The sequence below is a fragment of the Oncorhynchus gorbuscha genome, linkage group LG16 (genome assembly GCF_021184085.1).
Source record: "Oncorhynchus gorbuscha isolate QuinsamMale2020 ecotype Even-year linkage group LG16, OgorEven_v1.0, whole genome shotgun sequence".
Classification (NCBI taxonomy): Eukaryota; Metazoa; Chordata; class Actinopteri; order Salmoniformes; family Salmonidae; genus Oncorhynchus; species Oncorhynchus gorbuscha.
In genome coordinates, this window is record NC_060188.1 from 21,346,138 (window position 1) to 21,368,095 (window position 21,958).

The window sequence follows — 21,958 nt, forward strand, 5'->3', positions numbered from 1 at the left end:
CAGACGCTTTTATCCAAAGCGACTTACAGTCATGTGTGCATACATTCTACGTATGGGTGGTCCCGGGGATCGAACCCACTACCCTGGCGTTACAAGCGCCATGCTCTACCAACTGAGCTACAGAGGACCACAATGTTCCACACGCCCTGTCATGTAATTGAGATTGACGTAGCATAAACAATTAGTGTTAGTGAAGAGGATACAGCATGTGCCAAGTGCAATAGACTGCCAAGGTTCCAGCCCTATCATATGTAGTTAAGTAACACTTGAGCCGTTCATAGGTAATTATAGGCAAGGACGTAAAGTGGTTTATTGTTGGATGTAACTTTGGAAAGCGGTGAAATGGGAAAGTGAAGTTGAGCGCTATTACTGAGGAAGAAGAGAGGAGCGGGTAGCGCAGACCAGGGTGTTCTATTATTCATACCGTGTTCAGGATGGCCAGAGGCCACTAGCTCTGGCTGTCAAAAACTAGGAGAATCAGAGGCCCACCAGAGTCCTGATGCACACACACATACGCACACGCTTAACAACATACTTCAAATATTTTTCGTGCTTATTTCTCTAAACCCCAATTCTGGGAAATCCCTTCGAATTATATTGGCACCTTAATTTACCAATTAGAAGCGGATGAGAGCTAAATTGATGGCATTATGTTGTTTTGACAATCACCATCCGGCTCTTACACAACGCCATATCAGCCCCAATCAGCGTTGGTGTGCAGATAACAAGGAAGTCGATTATGGCAATGCGTTCCGTTAAATGTCACCCCTCTCTCGCGTTCCGTGTATCTGTCATTCTACTGAAAATCCATACAGAGTAGCAAACACAGTCTAGTCAATGCAGCCCCCCCCTCTCTCTCTCTCTCTCTCTCTCTCTCTCTCTCTCTCTCTCTCTCTCTCTCTCTCTCTCTCTCTCTCTCTCTCTCTCTCTCTCTCTCTCTCTCTCTCTCCCTCTCTCTATCTGTCTCTCTTTCTCTCTCTCCTTCTCTCTCTCTCTCTCCCTCACACTTTCTCTCTCTCGCGCACACATGCACGCACGCAAAGTGGTACTTGAATCAGTTGCCAAAGCATCGATGTGCTGCTCCTAGCGTCGTCACCTTGCAAGCACAGAAGTCACCTTCCAACCTCTGCGACTTTCAGCCCCTGTCATTAGCTTCTATACCATTGAGTCCCGTGCTCATTTACAGGTTAAAGGCATTGCCTTATTCTAACAAACATATCGTGTGTGAAAGATTGTGTATTTGATTCAGCGTTCACTGTCAAAAATCTGCGGTCCACTGATCGGTGTTGGTCATAAGGGAGGAGGAGTAGGCGCGAGTCCACACCGCACATCGTGATCATTCTAGCCTACGGAGCTAGAGGTCTACTCTGCGTCCGGGTGTGGAATTAACCCAGCGCACAGACTGGCTGGTGATGAGGTTCGTCGTGTACACTCGACAGAGCATTGACAGAATCCTTCTCGAGCTGAAGAAACCGCCCCAATAAGGACACAAGCAAGAGGGGAAGAGCAACCGAAGAGCTGGTCTCGGCTGGAACGCTGTCATTTCGGCAAGAATGCATCTCTTCAGTGCCATGTTCCTACTAGTGATGTTAGCTGCCATGTCCAGTGAGGTAGGAACACGCGCACATCTCAGATTTAAAATGCTCTTTATTTGTTAACGTTGCATAAATGCCGGCCATTGGGGGTACAGAATACATTATCGAGGACTTGCATGTGTCTATTAGACATATGCCAATGTGCTTAATTAAAACCAATACTTGAGTAAGTGTGAAGAAAAATATGTTTAGTGGAATGAGTGTGAAATACACAAATTTGTTAGTGCGAACGTGCCACACAATAACTCCAAATATGATTTTAGATGATTCCTCTGTATTATTTTCCCCCAGTCGTAAGGAAAATGTGTAGGCTGGTCAAATCCCACATCTGCGGCCGTCTGGCCTGGAATACAGCCGCATGGATTCAGAAGGGCAGGACAGAGAGAAAGTTGAGAGAGGAAGCGACAGAAAGGCTCTGGGGCTTCTCTGAGCAACAGAAGTCTGTCTATATTATGCCGGACACTGTACACGCTACAGCGAGCTTGTGCACAATCTAGGTGTGATTTGTGGACACACGTGTCAGGTTCAGTGTTAGTAAGATGATTGTAATTAGTGCTTTTCTAATGCCCCTTCAAACGTTAACCTATGTTCCGTGGTGAATGGACTTATCTGTAGGCCTATGTCTTGGAGTTATGTATTTGCGGCTACGTTGGACCAGAGAAGCACTAAGCACATACCTTTCCCTGAAACGATGAGCTTTGAAGTGACAGTTGTAAATTGAAGTGAAGGAAGGTAAATTATCTGACCCAGAGAACATTTGAAAGTCCAAGAGATGTGAATCATTTGTTATTGCTGCTTCAGCTGTCAGACAAAATACGTTCTAGAACATGTTAACATGCTTAATGCAACAGTCATATATTTAAAAAGGTTACCATTTTAAAAAGATGTCTACACAAACTGATAATGTAGCTCATAACATTTCAAGTTGAAGTCTGAGGCCTGTTTCAGCACCATGGACAACGCTTCAGAATGCCTTTGCCTAAAAACAGGGTCACAGGCTGATTACACCGCGCGAGCCGTTGCAAAATAAATGTATAAATCTATATTATTAAATTATTGCTCCCACACTGCTCATGCGGCCAACGAGTGTCTGTGTTGCCAAGGGCTAAAAAGAACGCAGATCACAGATCACGCTGCAAGTCCTGCCTCTCCCATCTCCTCATTGGTTTATAGAAGCAGGTACCCACGTGCCATCTCGTCATTGGTTATACCCACGTGGGTGACTGAAAGATGAACGAGGTCAGTGACAGTAATGCACCTAATTTATGAAAGTTTCCAATTGCAATATAAAGTCAAGAGAAGAAAAAGCCTAGAAGGAGGAGAGATGACTAGAAACCATTCGGTTGACCGTTTTATGCATGGATTAATTTTCGGAGTAGAGGACCTTGTGCATTTCAGGTAAAATAACAACTCAATGTTTATATCCCAGGACAAATTAGCTAGCAAGTGCAAGCTAGCTAAATAGGACAAATTAGCTAGCAAGTGCAAGCTAGCTAGCTAAATTGCCATACACGTTTAATTATTTTCGACTTGTCCCCAAATTAATGTAATTGGTTCAGAGTTTGTTTTGATATTTTAACCTGCGTGTCGTGATCGCGTTTGGTGTGGGGGAACAAAATACATTTATGCACGAATGCGCACGATGGGATATGCACGCAGCCGCTTTGGGTTCCGTGTTAGTGCTATTCGGTAATCCTTGGGATGACCCTTAACCCCAACCCTTACCCTAATCTTAACGATAACCCCTACCTAACGCTAACCTTAAAACCCTTTAAAATTTCAACTTAAATTGGTTGATGTCATAGTTGGGACTTCCCAAAGGATCCCAGTTTTAGTGTGTAACAGTTTCCAAACTCTACAGTTTAAATAATATTATCTGGCATGCCAGGCCTGACCCCCAAGTGTATAATGTTATGTGCATCATTTTGCTGAGTAGATATGCCCCCTGAGAGTATCCTGACCATCACTCATGTTTGAGCAGGATTGATCAAATATCTTTTGAACCCCCAAGAATGTTCTGAGAATGATATGACTGTATTAACCATATAGATCAACAGCTGCAGATTTGTACAGTATTCTGACTGTGTGCAAACCATGAAATGAAAATGTCTGCTGCAGTTCATTTCTAATACACAGTAGCACTGAGAGAACATCCTGCTCTCCAGAATGAGTATGTTGTCTACTACAGAAGTGTGCCATGTCAACTGCCATGTCTACTTGCTGTGTTGAGACTTGAGCTGACCTTTCCCAGAAATGGATCCGATGCTACCTGTCCTGAGGCCATGCTCCTTTCAAACGGTGGCGGTGACAATGAGACCCTACTGAGAGAAGCAGGTGGTGCTGACAGTGACAGGAAAGGATGTGCAGAGCACAGCCAGTGGTATCTCAGTTCAACACAAGACTTCATCTCTGTCCATGTGCTCTCTCTCTCTCTCTCACTCTCTCTCTCTCTCTCTCTCTCTCTCTCTCTCTGTCTGTCTCTGTCTGTCTGTCTGTCTGTCTGTCTGTCTGTCTGTCTGTCTGTCTGTCTGTCTGTCTGTCTGTCTGTCTGTCTGTCTGTCTGTCTGTCTGTCTGTCTGTCTGTCTGTCTGTCTGTCTGTCTGTCTGTCTGTCTGTCTGTCTGTCTGTCTGTCTGTCTGTCTGTCTGTCTGTCTGTCTGTCTGTCTGTCTGTCTGTCTGTCTGTCTGTCTGTCTGTCTGTCTGTCTGTCTGTCTGTCTGTCTGTCTGTCTGTCTGTCTGTCTGTCTGTCTGTCTGTCTGTCTGTCTGTCTGTCTGTCTGTCTGTCTGTCTGTCTGTCTGTCTGTCTGTCTGTCTGTGACCTACTGATGGAGAACTCGGTTCAGTAGTGACAAAAAAAATGGAAAAATGTTTTGCTATGTTATGCCCCCCAGTACTTAGGAAAACCCTGGTTTTAGCATATCATATGAAACTACCTGCGGAGAGACTTCTTTAGCCGTCTGTTTCACCCACTCCAACATGGTCCGTCACAGTGGTGCCCTGTCTAGCGCTGACTCTCATTGGAGTCACAGGGCAGGAGACAGTAGGTAGGTGAGCACCCAACCATAAGGCATAAGGACCTGACAATGTGTGTGTCTCAGACTTACTCTCAGGAGATACAATCATCTCTTTATCAGTGGAACTGTTTCCTCGCCTCCAATGGCTCATAATTGGCCTTGGGGGACAATTTGTTGTAAGTGTTTACATGAAATATTAATCAACCCTACAGAGAAAAAAAAAATATGGCGCCACACATTTCCCTAATGTAGCCTAGCTCTGCAGACATAAAGAATTTATTAACTCTTCTGGCCGCATCTTCCGACTGATAGGACGTCTCTCTACACTGCAGGAGATTGGATATCTCACTCATATGTACACATCTTCCCACACACAGTCTGGGCACGGGCCCTACATTAAATATGCACTATGCTTTAATGAGACACATGCACTCGCTGGCTCTCTGCATGTGTTTGTTAAGTACCCACAATACCCCAGGAGTCCTGACAGCCAGTGATACAGACGGACACCTGCTCGACCTTGGCGCTGCCTCTGTATGTACGCCGTTGTTATGGGGTATGTTGCATCACAAGATGACTGACACCATGCATGCACTTAGTAAATGTACGTCTGTGTAACAGTTGATATTTATGGATGGTGATCTAAGAATTCTACTTGTGGTCTGAGCTGAGAATACATGTATATTTCAGCCGATAAAATGGACCGTAATCATTACGTTTGCAGCTAAAAGCTCAATTGCAGCATACATAGGCCTAGATAAGTAAATCAAACAAAACATGTGAGATGCACTATACAATATCACAGCTAAGGCACCACACCCTAATAGGGTCATGTTTCCCATTATTCATATCACAATGAACGTCTACCATTTAAATAAAAACACCGACGTCCACAGGTGGGGGTTGTGCTTACAGCCCAATACCGTGCAGGATGTTTGGCATTTGCCAGAGAATACCAAGATTGGCAAATTCACCACTGGCGCCCTGTCCTCTTCACAGATGAAAGCAGGTTCACACCGAGCACATGTGACAGACGTGACAGAGTCTGGAGATGCCATGGAGAATGTTCTGCTGCCTGCAACATCCTCCAACATGACCGGTTTGGCGGTGGGTCAGTCATGGTGTGGGGTGGCATTTTTTTGGGGGGCCGCACAACCCTCCATGTGCTCGCCAGAGGTAGCGTGACTGCCATTAGGTACCGAGATAAGATCCTCAGACCCCTTGTGAGACCATATGCTGGTGCGGTTGGCCCTGGGTTCCTCCTAATGCAAGACAATGCTAGACCTCATGTGCCTGGAGTGTGTCAGCAGTTCCTGCAAGAGGAAGGCATTGATGCTATGGACTGGCCCGCCTGTTCCCCAGACCTGAATCCAGTTGAGCACATCTGGGACATCATGTCTCGCTCCATCCACCAACGTTGCACCACAGACTGTCCAGGAGTTGGCGGATGCTTTAGTCCAGGTCTGGGAGATCCCTCAGGAGATCATCCGCCACCTCATCAGGAGCATGCCCAGGCATTGTAGGGAGGTCATACAGGCACGTGGAGGCCACACACACTACTGAGCCTCATTTTGACTTGTTTTAAGGAAATGACATCAAAGTTGGATCAGCCTGTAGTGTGGTTTTCCACTTTCATTTTGAGTGTGACTCCAAATCCAGACCTCCATGGTTTGATAAATTTGATTTATTGATAATTTTGTGTGATTTTGTTGTCAGCACATTCAACTATGTAAAGAAAAAAGTTTTTAATAAGAATATTTCATTCATTCAGATCTAGGATGTGTTATTTGAGTGTTCCCTTTATTTTTTTAGCAGTGTATATATTTTTTTGTATTACAATGTTTCTGAAATATTGTATTAAAATATGCAAACTGAGGCAATATCTAATAAGATCTGCTCACATTTCCAGGACTGGACTTTGAGCAGATTGTGGATATATACTTAAAAAAAAATCTTATCTGTAAATTACTTAACCATGTGGGTAAACAGCATTTTTGGTGCATATTTCCAAAGAAAATGTCATCCAAAATCTATATTTGACAACATATGAACAATTCCCTCTATACAAGTCTGGGGAATATATCTCAGTAATACCACACAACATTTGGTGAATGCAGGTGCGTTTAAAACTGAGATTAATTCAAACTGGGATGGATTAAAACTGAGATGAATTACTTTGCGTGTAGGAAGAGTCGGACTTTCAGGAAGTGGTAGTTAAAGAGAAGTACAAGGAATTTAGTCTACCAATCACCAAACACCTATTTAGAACTAATATGATCTCTTCAAAGTAAGTTACTACGTGTAAAAGACTTTAGAACGTTCTCTATGTCCATTTGAAATGTCTAAATGTACAATACCGTTCAAAAGTTTGGGGTCACTTAGAAATGTCTTTGTTTTTGAAAGAAAAGCTAATGTTTCGTCCATTAAAATAACATCAAATTGACCAGAAATACAGTGTAGACATTGTTAATGTTGTAAGTGACTATTGTAGCTGGAAACAGCTGATGTTTTATGGAATATCTACATAGGCGTACAGAGGCCCATTATCAGCAACCATCACTCCTGTGTTCCAATGGCACGTTGTGTTAGCTAATCCAAGTTTATCATTTTAAAAGGCTAATTGATCATTATAAAACACTTTTGCAATTATGTTAGCACAGCTGAAAACTCTTCTGATTAAAGAAGCAATAAAACTGGCCTTTAGACTAGTTGAGTATCTGCAGCATCGGCATTTGTGGGTTCGATTACAGGCTCAAAATGGCCAGAAATACCTTACTTCTGAAACTCATCAGTCTATTCTTGTTCTGAGAAATGAAGGCTATTCCATGAGAGAAATTGCCAAGAAATTGAAGATCTCGTACAATGCTGTGTACTACTCCCTTCACAGAACAGGTCAAACTGGCTCTAACCAGAATAGAAAGAGGAGTGGGAGGCCCCGGTGCACAACTGAGCAAGAGGACAAGTACATTAGAGTGTGTAGTTTGAGAAAAAAACACCTCACAAGTCCTCAGCTGGCAGCTTCATTTAATAGTACCCGCAAAACACCAGTCTCAATGTCAACAGTGACGAGGTGACTCCGGGATGCTGGTCTTCTAGGCAGAGTTCCTCTGTCCAGTGTCTGTTCTTTTGCCCATCTTAATATTTTATTTTTATTGGCCAGTCTGAGATATGGCTTTTTCTTTGCAACTCTGCCTAGAAGGCCAGCATCATGTTTCCATGTAAACATTTCAATTTATATAATAATTGGAATATTTTCTCAATTGTATTTAATATTATATAAATACTTTGTTCTAATTTGTATGGTTCTTTGATTTGCTAAATATCTAATGTGTTTTTAAAACACGTAACTTTGATGACTAGTAGAATTACATTTCTGGAGACGTTTTTACATCAAAAGATAAAGGCTGATTCTTCAAAATGCCTCTTTAAGAGATGCCAATGTTAGCAGATATCTGAGCAGAGCTCACTATTCAACCTACTTTCATTATCTCCAGTACAATACCAGTGTCTACATATGTGAAAACAGAGCGTTTTGAAGGAAAATATGTAAAGTTCTATTCGATAACATCATAAAAAAAGTGATTTTCAAACAATATGAGATTCGTGATGATGTGGGGAGCAATAACATACAGTACCCTCCCTCTGGCCAGAAACTCGTAGCATTAAAAAAAATATATATATATTTTTTTTTAATTGTACGGTGATGTCACAGAGAAGCATTTTTTTTGTCACCTCATATTATTATCCACAGACAATAGAAACACGCATGTAGAAATGTAGACGCTGGTTTGGTGCTGGAGATAGTGAATATTGTAACGTGGATGCTGGGAGTCAAGAAGAAGGTGGTCAGTTTAATATAACAAGAAACATGGAACGATCCAACGTAGGAGTAGCATCTTGACGAACAAAACAATACTGCATGGGGAAAGAACCCAAGGGAGTGCCAGATAAAGGGGAAGTAATGGAGTCCAGGTGTGCCTAATGAAGCGCAGCTGCGCGTGATGATGGTTCCCAGGACCGGTGGTTAGTAAACCGGCGGATGCCGGAGGGGAGGAACAGGAGTAGACATGACAACTATGAGGTTGAAAAGTTGCAGAAATCACTCTGACACTTCCTGGTTGCTAAAATTCTAATAGTTTGCCTAATTTCAGTTTATGTAACAAAACAAGCAATGGATAGTATCGAGAATCATTGTACCATCTAAACTGCTGGAAAATAAACAAAAATATTGTATATTCAACTGTTTGAAACGTATGTACAAAATGTTAAGTAAAACTAAATTAATCTTAAGATCGGGAAGCATAGAAATAGAGTGCATGTAACTTATATCACTATTTAGACTGGCTTTCAATGAGAATGACAGATCTATAAATCATATTTCTATGTGAATTTGGTCACCCAAAAAGTTACATATTGCAGCTTTAAGGCAGTAGCCATGATTTATGTTCCTATAGGTAATGCAGGTTTAGGGATAATTTCAGTAGCTAGAGGCAATGAGTTTTAGCATAGTTTCAGTACCTATAGGTAATGTAGGTATAAGGATCATATGTTTCTAGAGGTAATGCAGGTTTAAGGATCACTTCTATTCCTAGAGGTAATGCAGGTTTAGGGATAATTTCATTAGCTAGAGTTAATGCAGGTTTAAAGACCATTACAGTAGCTAGAGGTAATGCAGGTTTAGGGATAATTTCAGTAGCTAAAATTAATGCAGGTTTAAAGATAATTTTCAGTAGCTAGAGGTAATGTACGTTTAGGGATCATTTCAGTAGCTAGAATTAATGCAGGTTTAGGGATCATTTCAGTAGATAGAGGTAATGCAGGTTTAGAGATCATTTCAGCAGCTAGAGTTAATGCAGGTTTTAAAGATAATTTCAGTAGCTAGAGGTAATGCAGGTTTATAGATCATTTCAGTAGCTAGAGGTAATGCAGATTTAAAGACTATTTCAGTAGCTAGAGGTAATGCAGGTTTAGAGGTCATTTCAGTAGCTAGAGGTAATGCAGGTTTAAAGACCATTTCAGTAGCTAGAGGTAATGCAGGTTTGGGACAATTTCAGTAGCTAGAATTAATGCAGGTTTAAAGATAATTTCAGTAGCTAGAGGTAATGCAGGTTTAAAGATAATTTCAGTAGCTAGAGGTAATGCAGGTTTAGGGATAATTTCAGTAGCTAGAGGTAATGCAGGTTTAGAGATCATTTCAGTAGCTAGAGTTAATGCAGGTTTAGGGATCATTTCAGTAGCTAGAGGTAATGCAGGTTTAGGGATCATTTTCAGTAGCTAGAGTTAATGCAGGTTTTAAAGATCATTTCAGTAGCTAGAGTTAATGCAGGTTTTAAAGATCATTTCAGTAGCTAGAGTTAATGCAGGTTTAGGGATCATTTCAGTAGCTAGAGTTAATGCAGGTTTTAAAGATCATTTCAGTAGCTAAGGTTAATGCAGGTTTTAAAGATCATTTCAGTAGCTAGAGGTTTTAATGCAGATTTAGGGATCATTTCAGTAGCTAGAGTTAATGCAGGTTTTAAAGATCATTTCAGTAGCTAGATGTAATGCAGGTTTAGGGATCATTTCAGTAGCTAGAGTTAATGCAGGTTTTAAAGATCATTTCAGTAGCTAGAGTTAATGCAGGTTTAGGGATCATTTCAGTAGCTAGAGTTAATGCAGGTTTTAAAGATCATTTCAGTAGCTAGAGTTAATGCAGGTTTAGGGATCATTTCAGTAGCTAGAGTTAATGCAGGTTTTAAAGATCATTTCAGTAGCTAGATGTAATGCAGGTTTAGGGATCATTTCAGTAGCTAGAGTTAATGCAGGTTTTAAAGATCATTTCAGTAGCTAGAGTTAATGCAGGTTTTAAAGATCATTTCAGTAGCTAGAGTTAATGCAGGTTTATAGATCATTTCTGTTCCTAGAGGTTATGCAGGTGTAAGGATAATTTATTTTCCTAGATGTAATGCAGGTTCTTAGCCAGTTCATGACACTTATGCAATTGAAACAGTTAGGGGCTTGATTGGTGGACTGAGTGTGCTGATGACATTGGGGTGAGGCCTCAGAAATAGAATTGCAGGGAAATGTACGACAACAGAAAGACAAAAATACACTTAGTACAAAACATCGATCCCTTATTGTTGTCACTTGTTAAATCCACTTAAGTCAGTGTAGATGAAGGGGAAGAGACAGGTTAAATAAGGATTTTTTAAAGCCTTGAGACAATTGCGACATGATTTGTGCATGTGTGCCATTCAGAGGGTGAATTGGGCAAGACAAAAGTTGTAAGTGCCTTTGAACAGGGTATTGTAGTAGGTACCAGGCACACTGGTTTGAGTGTGGCAAGAGCTGCAACGCTGCTGGGTTTTTCACGGTCAACAGTTTCCCGTGTGTATCAAGAATGGTCCACCACCCAAAGGACACCCAGCCAACTTGACACAACTGTGGGAAACAGATTCAACAGGGGCCAGCATCCCTGTGGAACGCTTTCAACACCTTGTAGAGCCCATGCCTCGACGAATTGAGGCTGTTCTGAGTGCAGCTCAATATTAGGAAGGTGTTCCTAATGTTTGGTATACTCAGCTGAGTGTATGTTCCTTCATTAAGATGTTTCATTTGAAATGTTATCAAAAACACAGTAAGCACTTACAATGTTTCATTTGAAATGTTATCAAAAACACAGTAAGCACTTAGCAAGTCTTTGCAGATCTAAAATCCAGATCAGAGTCGTCAACACCACAATCAAATCTAATTATTAAACGCCGTTGAACTAAGCAGAGGGCTTGGGAAGTAGAGCTTTGGGGGGTCTTGAGAGACTTCAGTGTTTCTATAATTATTTTTGTTTAATCAGTGGCTGTCTGCTGAGGGCAGGACATTTTACATGTACTTGAAACAACCTGTGAACACAACACTGCTTACTTACTGATATGAGAGCATGAGTACAGTGCAGTGTTCCCATTGGAAAGACTGGTGCAGACAGTGGGGCGTACTTACTGATATGAGAGCATGAGTGCAGTGCAGTGTTCCCATAGGAAAGACTGGTGCAGACAGTGGGGTGTACTTACTGATATGAGAGCATGAGTGCAGTGCAGTGTTCCCATAGGAAAGACTGGTGCAGACAGTGGGGCGTACTTACTGATATGAGAGCATGAGTGCAGTGCAGTGTTCCCATAGGAAAGACTGGTGCAGACAGTGGGGCGTATTTACTGATATGAGAGCATGAGTGCAGTGCAGTGTTCCCATAGGAAAGACTGGTGCAGACAGTGGGGCGTACTTACTGATATGAGAGCATGAGTGCAGTGCAGTGTTCCCATAGGAAAGACTGGTGCAGACAGTGGGGCGTACTTACTGATATGAGAGCATGAGTGCAGTGCAGTGTTCCCATAGGAAAGACTGGTGCAGACAGTGGGGTGTACTTACTGTTTGAAACAGTCTGGCCTTGGAGGCTGTGAGTGATGGAAGTTACCACTTGCTTTGGTGTTTTTCCCTGTTCAAATGCCGAGCGCAGTGGGCGAGATCGTCTAATTGGCTGTCATTCACGAAGAGGAAGACAACATTTCTGTAAATAATTCAAAAGCTTTATTTCCCTCCGTAATTTGTTCTATCCCCTGGCACCAGGGAGGCCAATAATCAATTGACTAAAATAGACTGGCTCTTTAGGACTATTTAAAATGCTCCTCCTTGTTTGAGATGGAAATGATGTTTGCAACAGAAATTGTGCCCACAGTTGGAGTCATTTGATTGTAAACAGCTTGCTACACATTACAGCGAAGAAAGCAGTTCACAGAGTTGTACAGTTTGTCTCACTTTACTTCACAAATAAGTTGAGTTGATTATATTTAAGAAGCCAATTTAAATTTAATTGAAATGCAGATTACGCTGCAAAGGAGTAGAAAGGCAGAATAGAAAAGCTTTGTTGATTTAGTGGAATTGTATGCATGCAGCCTTTGTCTGCAGGGTTTTCTCTGGCATTTTGAGCAGAGACAAAACTCACACAGAGCCAATCCTAGTTGTACATTACAATCATTTGGCTTTTAATTGGTCCAACACAGACATTGAGAGGACACGCAGGACAGAACTTGGCCCAATCCGAAGGCAGCAGGACAAACAGCTGGCATGGCTGTCATCCAATCCCGATCAGCTCCCAGCTGACCTGGTAGTGGGACCCCGTGCTGGGAAATCTCCATTCTTGGTGCTCGTCCAATGAGAGGAAGCAGCATGACGACCATTTAAACCCCTCCCCGAGCTCTGCGGAGGCTGGTGTGATTGAACCACTCACAGGCTAAATTCCTGTCCTTGTCTCCCAGCCAGGGGGCGACTACACAATCATCTTACCAAAACAACACGGACACATAAACCTTATAAAACCACTCCTTTTCAACTTTCCTCGGCAATGAAATGGTTTACAATCAGTGAACCTGGGCTATTAAAATTCCTATAAATTGCGGTGGAAGTGACAAGAGGGAACAGTTGGACGGCATTCAAACAGAGAGAGAGAGAGAGAGTGAGAGAGAGGGAAGGGGCATTGAAGCAAGAGAGAGAGTCCTCCTTGCATTGCTCTGGGGACCCAAGGACGCTGGTAGGCAGGCCGCGCAGGGCGGATGGACAGTACGTGCTCTGCCTAGCAGCAGCCGAAACCTCCCAGCCAGCCACACAGGGAATTAGACAAATGAAAAACTGCGGGAGAGAGGGGTGTAAATCTCCCACGGAGAGGAGAGGACACGCACAAGGCTCGGCCTGCATCATGGCTCCTCAACCTGGAGGAGACGACACCCCGGACACTGACACTGGATCATCTCTCCATCCTCCATCCCCCTCTGTATGGGCTGTGCCAATGGAAGTGGATGGAGTGAATGAAGTGGGCTAGAAGGCACATACACTCAGACAATTAGAGAGATATACAGTACAGCTAACACACATACAGGCACAGGCCAGACATGCACACACACTCACTGATTGGTGAGATGTTGCCTCTTGTCCTGTGCAGTGATACGTACACCTAATTATAATGTTGTGGTGGGTGACAGACAGAAACAATCATGTTGAGCAGCATGTGGGCGAACAAACAGGCAGTGATAGATTGATTAGTCTCACGCCCGCCACCACATTCACGTGCTCTCTCCATTTAGATTCATATATCGAAGTATACCGCTTCACAGTCTGTCACGGATAATGAGCTAGCATTGTGTTTGATTCAGGGCTGCTTGAGGAGATTGAATAGTGTGTGCTTTAGTGTCATAGCTGATTACTGTAGAGCTTGAAGCAGGGCCAGCTAATGAGACTGTATTGTGTGTGCCAGAATTGTTGTAGCGTAAGGAGGTTATGTCACAAGGAGAGTCTGTTCAAGGAGGGGTGGGAGGAGAAGGAGGTGCTGTGCTGGCTGCTCCTCCATTCCTCCTAATGTCTCAGGCTCTTTCATGTCTTCTTATCCACCCTGAGAGGTGTGTGTGTGTGTGTGTGTGTGTGTGTGTGTGTGTGTGTGTGTGTGTGTGTGTGTGTGTGTGTGTGTGTGTGTGTGTGTGTGTGTGTGTGTGTGTGTGTGTGTGTGTGTGTGTGTGTGTGTGTGTGTGTGTGTGTGTGTGTGTGTGTGTGTGTGTGTGTGTGTGTACCTCTTCTACAAAGTAGGTCAGTAGACAGAATGGACACTGCTGACCGGGGAGTGATATTAGTGTGACGCTGGGCTGAGTTACAGGAAGGGGAGGAATATCAGTGTGACGCTGGGCTGAGTTACAGGAAGGGGAGGAATATCAGTGTGACATTGGGCTGAGTTACAGGAAGGGGAGGAATATCAGTGTGACGCTGGGCTGAGTTACAGGAAGGGGAGGAATATCAGTGTGACGCTGGGCTGAGGTACAGGAAGGGGAGTGATATTAGTGTGACGCTGGGCTGAGTTACAGGAAGGGGAGGAATGTCAGTGTGACGCTGGGCTGAGTTACAGGAAGGGGAGTGATATTAATGTGACGCTGGGCTGAGGTACAGGAAGGGGAGTGATCTTAGTGTGACGCTGGGCTGAGGTACAGGAAGGGGAGTGATCTTAGTGTGACACTGGGCTGAGGTACAGGAAGGGGAGTGATCTTAGTGTGACACTGGGCTGAGGTACAGGAAGGGGAGTGATATCAGTGTGACGCTGGGCTGAGTTACAGGAAGGGGAGTGATATCAGTGTGACGATGAGGTACAGGAAGGGGAGTGATATCAGTGTGACGCTGGGCTGAGTTACAGGAAGGGGAGGGATGGGCACTGAGCAGCAACGGTCTGGGCTGTAACAGACCACCAGAACAGATGGAATGCTGGGTAGAGTGTGCATGAGGTCATAGGCCTCCTCGTCCCTGACACTGACACACTGTCCCTGCATGGCGCTCCTAGACGGGGTTGTCTCACAGTATCTCTGCCTTTCTAACTGGTAGTCCAGTGTGGCTCAGTTGGTAGAGCATAGTGCTTGAAATGCCAGGGTTGTGTCTTCAAAACCCACAGGGGACCAAAAAAAGGTATTGAAATGTATGCACTCACTACTGTTAGTCGCTCTGCATAAGAGTGTCTGCTGTAAGTCGCTCTGGATAAGAGCGTCTGCTAAATGACTTAAATGTAAATGACTTAAATGTAACTACCTGGAGAGAAGGTGTCCTAAACTGACTGTCACACTCACTATTCTAGATCCGTATCTATCTGGTCTACAGCAGCTCTGAGTTTTATATCATATTTCTTTCAAAAATGTCAGATATTGTCACGCCTTGGTCATTGTATTTTGTGTTTTTCGTTATATATTTTGGTCAGGCCAGGGTGTGACATGGGTTTATGTGTTGGGTTCGTATTGGGGTTTTATTAGCATTGGGATTGTGTATGATTAGGGGTGTGTCTAGTTAGGCTTGGCTGCCTGAGGCGGTTCTCAATTGGAGTCAGGTGATTCTCGTTGTCTCGGATTGGGAACCGTATTTAGGTAGCCTGAGTTCACTTTGTAATTCGTGGGTGTTTGTTTCTGTCTCTGTGTTGTAGTCACCAGATAGGCTGTAATGAGTTTCACGTTCCGTTCTGTTGTTTTTGTATTTAGATTCAGTTATTTCATGGACCGCGATTCTTTCATTAAAGTCATGAATAACCTACACGCTGCGTTTCGGGCCGACTCTCTTTCTTCAACAGACGAACGCCGTTACAGAAACACCCACCTCTCACGGACAGAGCAGCGTGTAAACTGGCAACGACGTAGACAGCTGGAGCGTAAGGAGGACGTTATGGAAGGTAAAGGCATGGAGTATACGACGTGGGAGGAAATCGACAGGTGGGCGGCCGACCCAGAGAGAGTGCAGGCGCCCGCCTGGGATTCGCTTCAGCAGTGCGAAGAGGGCTACAGGCTAATGGAGTCAAAAAGGAAAACACGGCGACGCAGAGCGAAAACCGAAAGTAACCCCCAAATATTTATTGGGGGAGAGCGCAGAGAGAGAGTGGCTGTGTCAGGAGCCAGACCTGAGCCTACTCTCCCTGTTAATTGTGAGGAGCAGCAATATAAGGACTTCTGGTCTTGGGAGATGATATTAGACGGAAAAGGACCCTGGGCGCAGCCGGGAGAATATCGCCGTCCCAAGGAAGAAATAGATGCGGCTAAAGCGCAGAGGCACTGGTATGAGGAGGCAGCACGGCGACGCGGTTGGAAGCCGGAAAAGCAGCCCCCAAAAATTATTGGGGGAGGCTAGAAGGGAGAATAGTTATGCCAGGTAGGAGACCTGTGCAAACTCCCTGTGCTCACCGTTGGGCTAGAGAGACCGGGCAGGCACCGTGTTATGCTATGGAGCGCACGGTGTTTCCAGTGCGGGTGCAGAGCCAGGTGCGGCACATACCAGCCCTTCCTATTGGCCGGGCTAGAGTGGGCATGGAGCCAGGTAAGCTTGGGCAGGCTCGGTGCTCAAGAGCTTCAGTGCGCCTGCACGGTCCGGTCTATCCAGAGCCACCTCTACACACCAGTCCTCCGGTAGCAGCTCCCCGCACCAGGCTTCCTGTGCGTGTCCTCGATCCAGTACCACCAGTTCCAGCACCACGCACCAGGCCTCCAGTGCGCCTCGCCTGTTCAGCGCAGCCAGAGCCTTTCTCCTCTCCTGCGCTGCCGGAGTCTCCCGTCTGCCCAGCGCCGCCAGTGCTCCCAGTCTGCCCAGCGCCGCCAGTGCTCCCAGTCTGCCCAGCGCCGCCAGTGCTCCTAGTCTGCCCAGCGCCGCCAGTGCCACCAGTCAGCCCAGCGCCGCCAGACAACCAGTCTCTTCCAGATCTGCCAGCCAGCCAGGATTTACCAGAGCCTACTACCTGCCTGAGCTTCATCTCAGTACTGGGCTTCCTCTCAGTACTGGGCTTCCTCTCAGTACTGGGCTTCCTCTCAGTACTGGGCTTCCTCTCAGTACTGGGCTTCCTCTCAGTACTGGGCTTCCCCTCAGTCCCGGGCTTCCCCTCAGTCCCGAGCTGCCCCTCTGTCCCGAGCTGCCCCTCTGTCCCGAGCTGCCCCTCTGTCCTGAGCTGCCCCTCTGTCCTGAGATGCCCCTCTGTCCCGAGATGCCCCTCTGTCCCGAGATGCCCCTCTGTCCTGAGATGCCCCTCTGTCCTGAGATGCCCCTCTGTCCCGAGCTGCCCCTCTGTCCCGAGCTGCCCCTCTGTCCCGAGCTGCCCCTCTGACGCCCTCCCCTCCGACTGTATATTTCAACACGTACTGTATATTGCAATACGTACTGTATATTACAACACGTACTGTATATTACAACATGTACTATATATTGCAGCACATACTGTCTCTTACAGCACCTACTGTCTATTATAACACATACTGTATATTGCAATACGTACTGTATTTACAACACGTACTGTATATTACAACATGTACTATATATTGCAGCACCTACTGTCTCTTACAGCACCTAGTGTATATTACAACACATACTGTCTATTACAACACATACTGTCTATTACAACACATACTGTCTCTTACAGCACCAACTGTATATTACAACACATACTATATATTACAACACATACTGTGTATTACAACACATACTATATATTACAACATATACTGTGTATTACAACACATACTGTGTATTACAACACATACTATATATTACAGCACCTACTGTGTATTACAACACATACTATATATTACTGCACCTACTGTGTATTACAACACATACTATATATTACAGCACCTACTGTGTATTACAACACATTCTGTGTATTACAGCACCTACTGTGTATTACAACACATACTATATATTACAGCACCTACTGTGTATTACAACACATACTATATATTACAGCACCTACTGTGTATTACAACACATACTATATATTACAGCACCTACTGTGTATTACAACACATACTGTGTATTACAACACATACTATATATTACAGCACCTACTGTGTATTACAACACATACTATATATTACAGCACCTACTGTGTATTACAACACATACTGTGTATTACAGCACCTACTGTGTATTACAACACATACTATATATTACAGCACCTACTGTGTATTACAACACATACTGTGTATTACAGCACCTACTGTGTATTACAACACATACTATATATTACAGCACCTACTGTGTATTACAACACATACTATATATTACAGCACCTACTGTGTATTACGACACATACTGTGTATTACAGCACCTACTGTGTATTACAACACATACTATATATTACAGCACCTACTGTGTATTACAACACATACTATATATTACAGCACCTACTGTGTATTACAACACATACTGTGTATTACAGCACGTACTGTGTATTACAAAACATACTATATATTACAGCACCTACTGTGTATTACAACACATACTATATATTACAACACATACTGTGTCGCTTTATAAAACACATAAATGTGCATATATTATTACAACACATACTATATATTACAGCACCTACTGTGTATTACAACACATACTGTGTATTACAACACATACTATATATTACAGCACCTACTGTGTATTACAAGACATACTATATATTACAACACATACTGTGTATTACAACACATACTGTGTATTACAACACATACTATATATTACAACACATACTGTATATTACAACACATACTGTGTATTACAACACATACTGTATATTACAACACATACTGTGTATTACAACACATACTATATATTACAACACATACTGTATATTACAACACATACTGTGTATTACAACACATACTGTGTATTACAACACATACTGTGTATTACAGCACATACTGTATATTACAACACATACTGTCTATTACAACACGTACTGTCTCTTACAGCACCAACTGTATATTACAACACATACTGTGTATTACAACACATACTGTGTATTACAACACATACTGTGTATTACAACACATACTGTCTCTTACAGCACCAACTGTATATTACAACACATACTGTGTATTACAATACATACTGTGTATTACAACACATACTGTGTATTACAACACATACTGTGTATTACAACACATATTATATATTACAACACATAATGTGTATTACAACACATACTGTCTATTACAACACATACTATATATTACAACACATACTGTGTATTACAACACATACTGTGTATTACAACACATACTATATATTACAACACATACTGTGTATTACAACACATACTATATATTACAACACATACTGTGTATTACACTGGAAGTATATGTACAGTGAGCTTTGGTGGTCCTTTTATTCTTTTTAAAATTGTGTATTTTACACAGACACTTTTATAGCAGGCAATCCTTTTTCCAGACAACCTTGCTTCTTGGACCACATTCAAATAACAAACTGTTATGCAGGTGAATGAGGACCCAAAAGCGACTTAACAGAAACAGAGTTTATTCCAGTCTTAACAAAAAACGACTAATCCTGAATTCTTTCACAGGTAATGTCCAAACAGGAATAACTGAAATCCTCTAGTCAGTAGAGGGGAACAACAGGAGAAGCGGCCACAGACTGCAGGTCGCTTCGGGTTGGCGCAGGCCGTAGCTGATAGAGACACCTGCTCACACGCAGCATCTGAAGAAGGCAAAAACACGACAGGACGGAACAAGAACACAGTACAGCAAACAAGGATCCGACATGGACAGAAGCGGAAACAGAGGGAGAAATAGGGACTCTAATCAGAGGGCAAAATAGGGGACAGGTGTGAAAGAGTAAACGAGGTAGTTAGGAAAATGAGGAACAGCTGGGAGCAGGAACGGAACGATAGAGAGAGAGAGAGAGAGAGAGAGAGAGAGAGAGAGAGAGAGGGAAAGAACCTAATAAGACCAGCAGGGGGAAACGAATAGAAGAGAAAGTACAGGGACTAGACATGACAATCTATGACAAAACATGACAGTACCCCCCCACTCACCGAGCGCCTCCTGGCGCACTCGAGGAGGAACCCTGGCGGCAACGGAGGAAATCATCGATCAACGAACGGTCCAGCACGTCCCGAGATGGAACCCAACTCCTCTCCTCAGGACCGTACCCCTCCCAATCCACTAAGTACTGGTGACCACGTCCCCGAGAACGCATGTCCATGATCTTCCGTACCCTGTAAATAGGTGCGCCCTCGACAAGGACGGGGGCGCGAAGAAAAGGCTTGACACAGGAGACATGGAAGACTGGGTGGACGCGACGAAGATGTCGCGGAAGAAGAAGTCGCACTGCGACAGGATTAACGACCTGAGAAATACGGAACGGACCAATGAACCCGCGGAGTCAACTTGCGAGAAGCTGTCGTAAGGGGAAGGTTACGAGTGGAAAGCCACACTCTCTGACCGCGACAATACCTAGGACTCTTAATCCTACGTTTATTGGCGGCTCTCACAGTCTGCGCCCTATAACGGCAAAGTGCAGACCTGACCCTCCTCCAGGTGCGCTCACAACGTTGGACAAAAGCCTGAGCGGAGGGAACGCTGGACTCGGCGAGCTGGGACGAGAACAGAGGAGGCTGGTACCCAAGACTACTCTGAAAAGGAGATAGCCCGGTAGCAGACGAAGGAAGCGAGTTGTGAGCGTATTCTGCCCAGGGGAGCTGTTCTGCCCAAGACGCAGGGTTTCGAAAAGAAAGACTGCGTAATATGCGACCAATCGTCTGATTGGCCCGTTCTGCTTGACCGTTAGACTGGGGATGAAAACCGGAAGAGAGACTGACGGAAGCACCAATCAAACGACAGAACTCCCTCCAAAACTGAGACGTGAATTGCGGACCTCTTTCCGAAACGGCGTCTAACGGGAGGCCATGAATTCTGAACACATTCTCAATGATGATTTGTGCCGTCTCCTTAGCGGAAGGAAGCTTAGCGAGGGGAATAAAATGAGCCGCTTTAGAGAACCTATCGACAACCGTTAGAATCACAGTCTTCCCCGCTGAGGAAGGCAGACCGGTAATAAAGTCTAAGGCGATGTGAGACCATGGTCGAGAAGGAATGGGAAGCGGTCTGAGACGACCGGCAGGAGGAGAGTTACCTGACTTAGTCTGCGCGCAGTCCGAACAAGCAGCCACGAAACGGCGCATGTCACGCTCCTGAGTAGGCCACCAAAACCGCTGCCGAATAGAAGCAAGCGTACCCCAAACGCCGGGGTGGCCAGCTAACTTGGCAGAGTGAGCCCACTGAAGAACAGCCAGATGAGTAGAAACAGGAACGAAAAGAAGGTTACTAGGACAAGCGCGCGGCGACGGAGTGTGAGTGAGTGCTTGCTTTACCTGTCTCTCAATTCCCCAGACAGTCAACCCGACAACACGCCCTTCAGGGAGAATCCCCTCGGGGTCGGTAGAAGCTACAGAAGAACTGAAGAGACGGGATAGAGCATCAGGCTTGGTGTTCTTAGTACCCGGGCGATAAGAAATCACGAACTCGAAACGAGCGAAAAACAACGCCCAACGAGCTTGACGCGCATTGAGTCGTTTGGCAGAACGGATGTACTCAAGGTTCTTATGGTCAGTCCAAACGACAAAAGGAACGGTCGCCCCCTCCAACCACTGTCGCCATTCGCCTAGGGCTAAGCGGATGGCGAGCAGTTCGCGGTTACCCACATCATAGTTGCGTTCCGACGGCGACAGGCGATGAGAAAAATACGCGCAAGGATGGACCTTATCGTCAGAATGGGAGCGCTGGGACAGAATGGCTCCCACGCCCACCTCTGAAGCGTCAACCTCGACAATGAATTGTTTAGTGACGTCAGGAGTAACAAGGATAGGAGCGGATGTAAAACGCTTCTTGAGGAGATCAAAAGCTCCCTGGGCGGAACCGGACCACTTAAAGCACGTCTTGACAGAAGTAAGGGCTGTGAGAGGGGCTGCCACTTGACCGAAATTACGGATGAAACGCCGATAGAAATTCGCGAAACCGAGAAAGCGCTGCAACTCGA

The 21,958-nt window shown here is 44.5% G+C and overlaps 1 protein-coding gene across 1 annotated transcript in view; it reads left to right on the forward strand.

Annotated features, from left to right (window-relative positions):
- The first annotated feature begins 1,071 nt into the window (after nucleotides 1-1,071).
- LOC123999965 (noelin-2-like) overlaps nucleotides 1,072-21,958 on the forward strand; it is a 119,764-nt gene continuing 98,877 nt past the window's right edge. Inside the window, exon 1 of the mRNA XM_046306024.1 lies at nucleotides 1,072-1,610. Within this exon, the coding sequence (XP_046161980.1) occupies nucleotides 1,554-1,610 (57 nt within the window). The 5' untranslated portion in view covers nucleotides 1,072-1,553. The remainder of the gene's footprint in view (nucleotides 1,611-21,958) is intronic.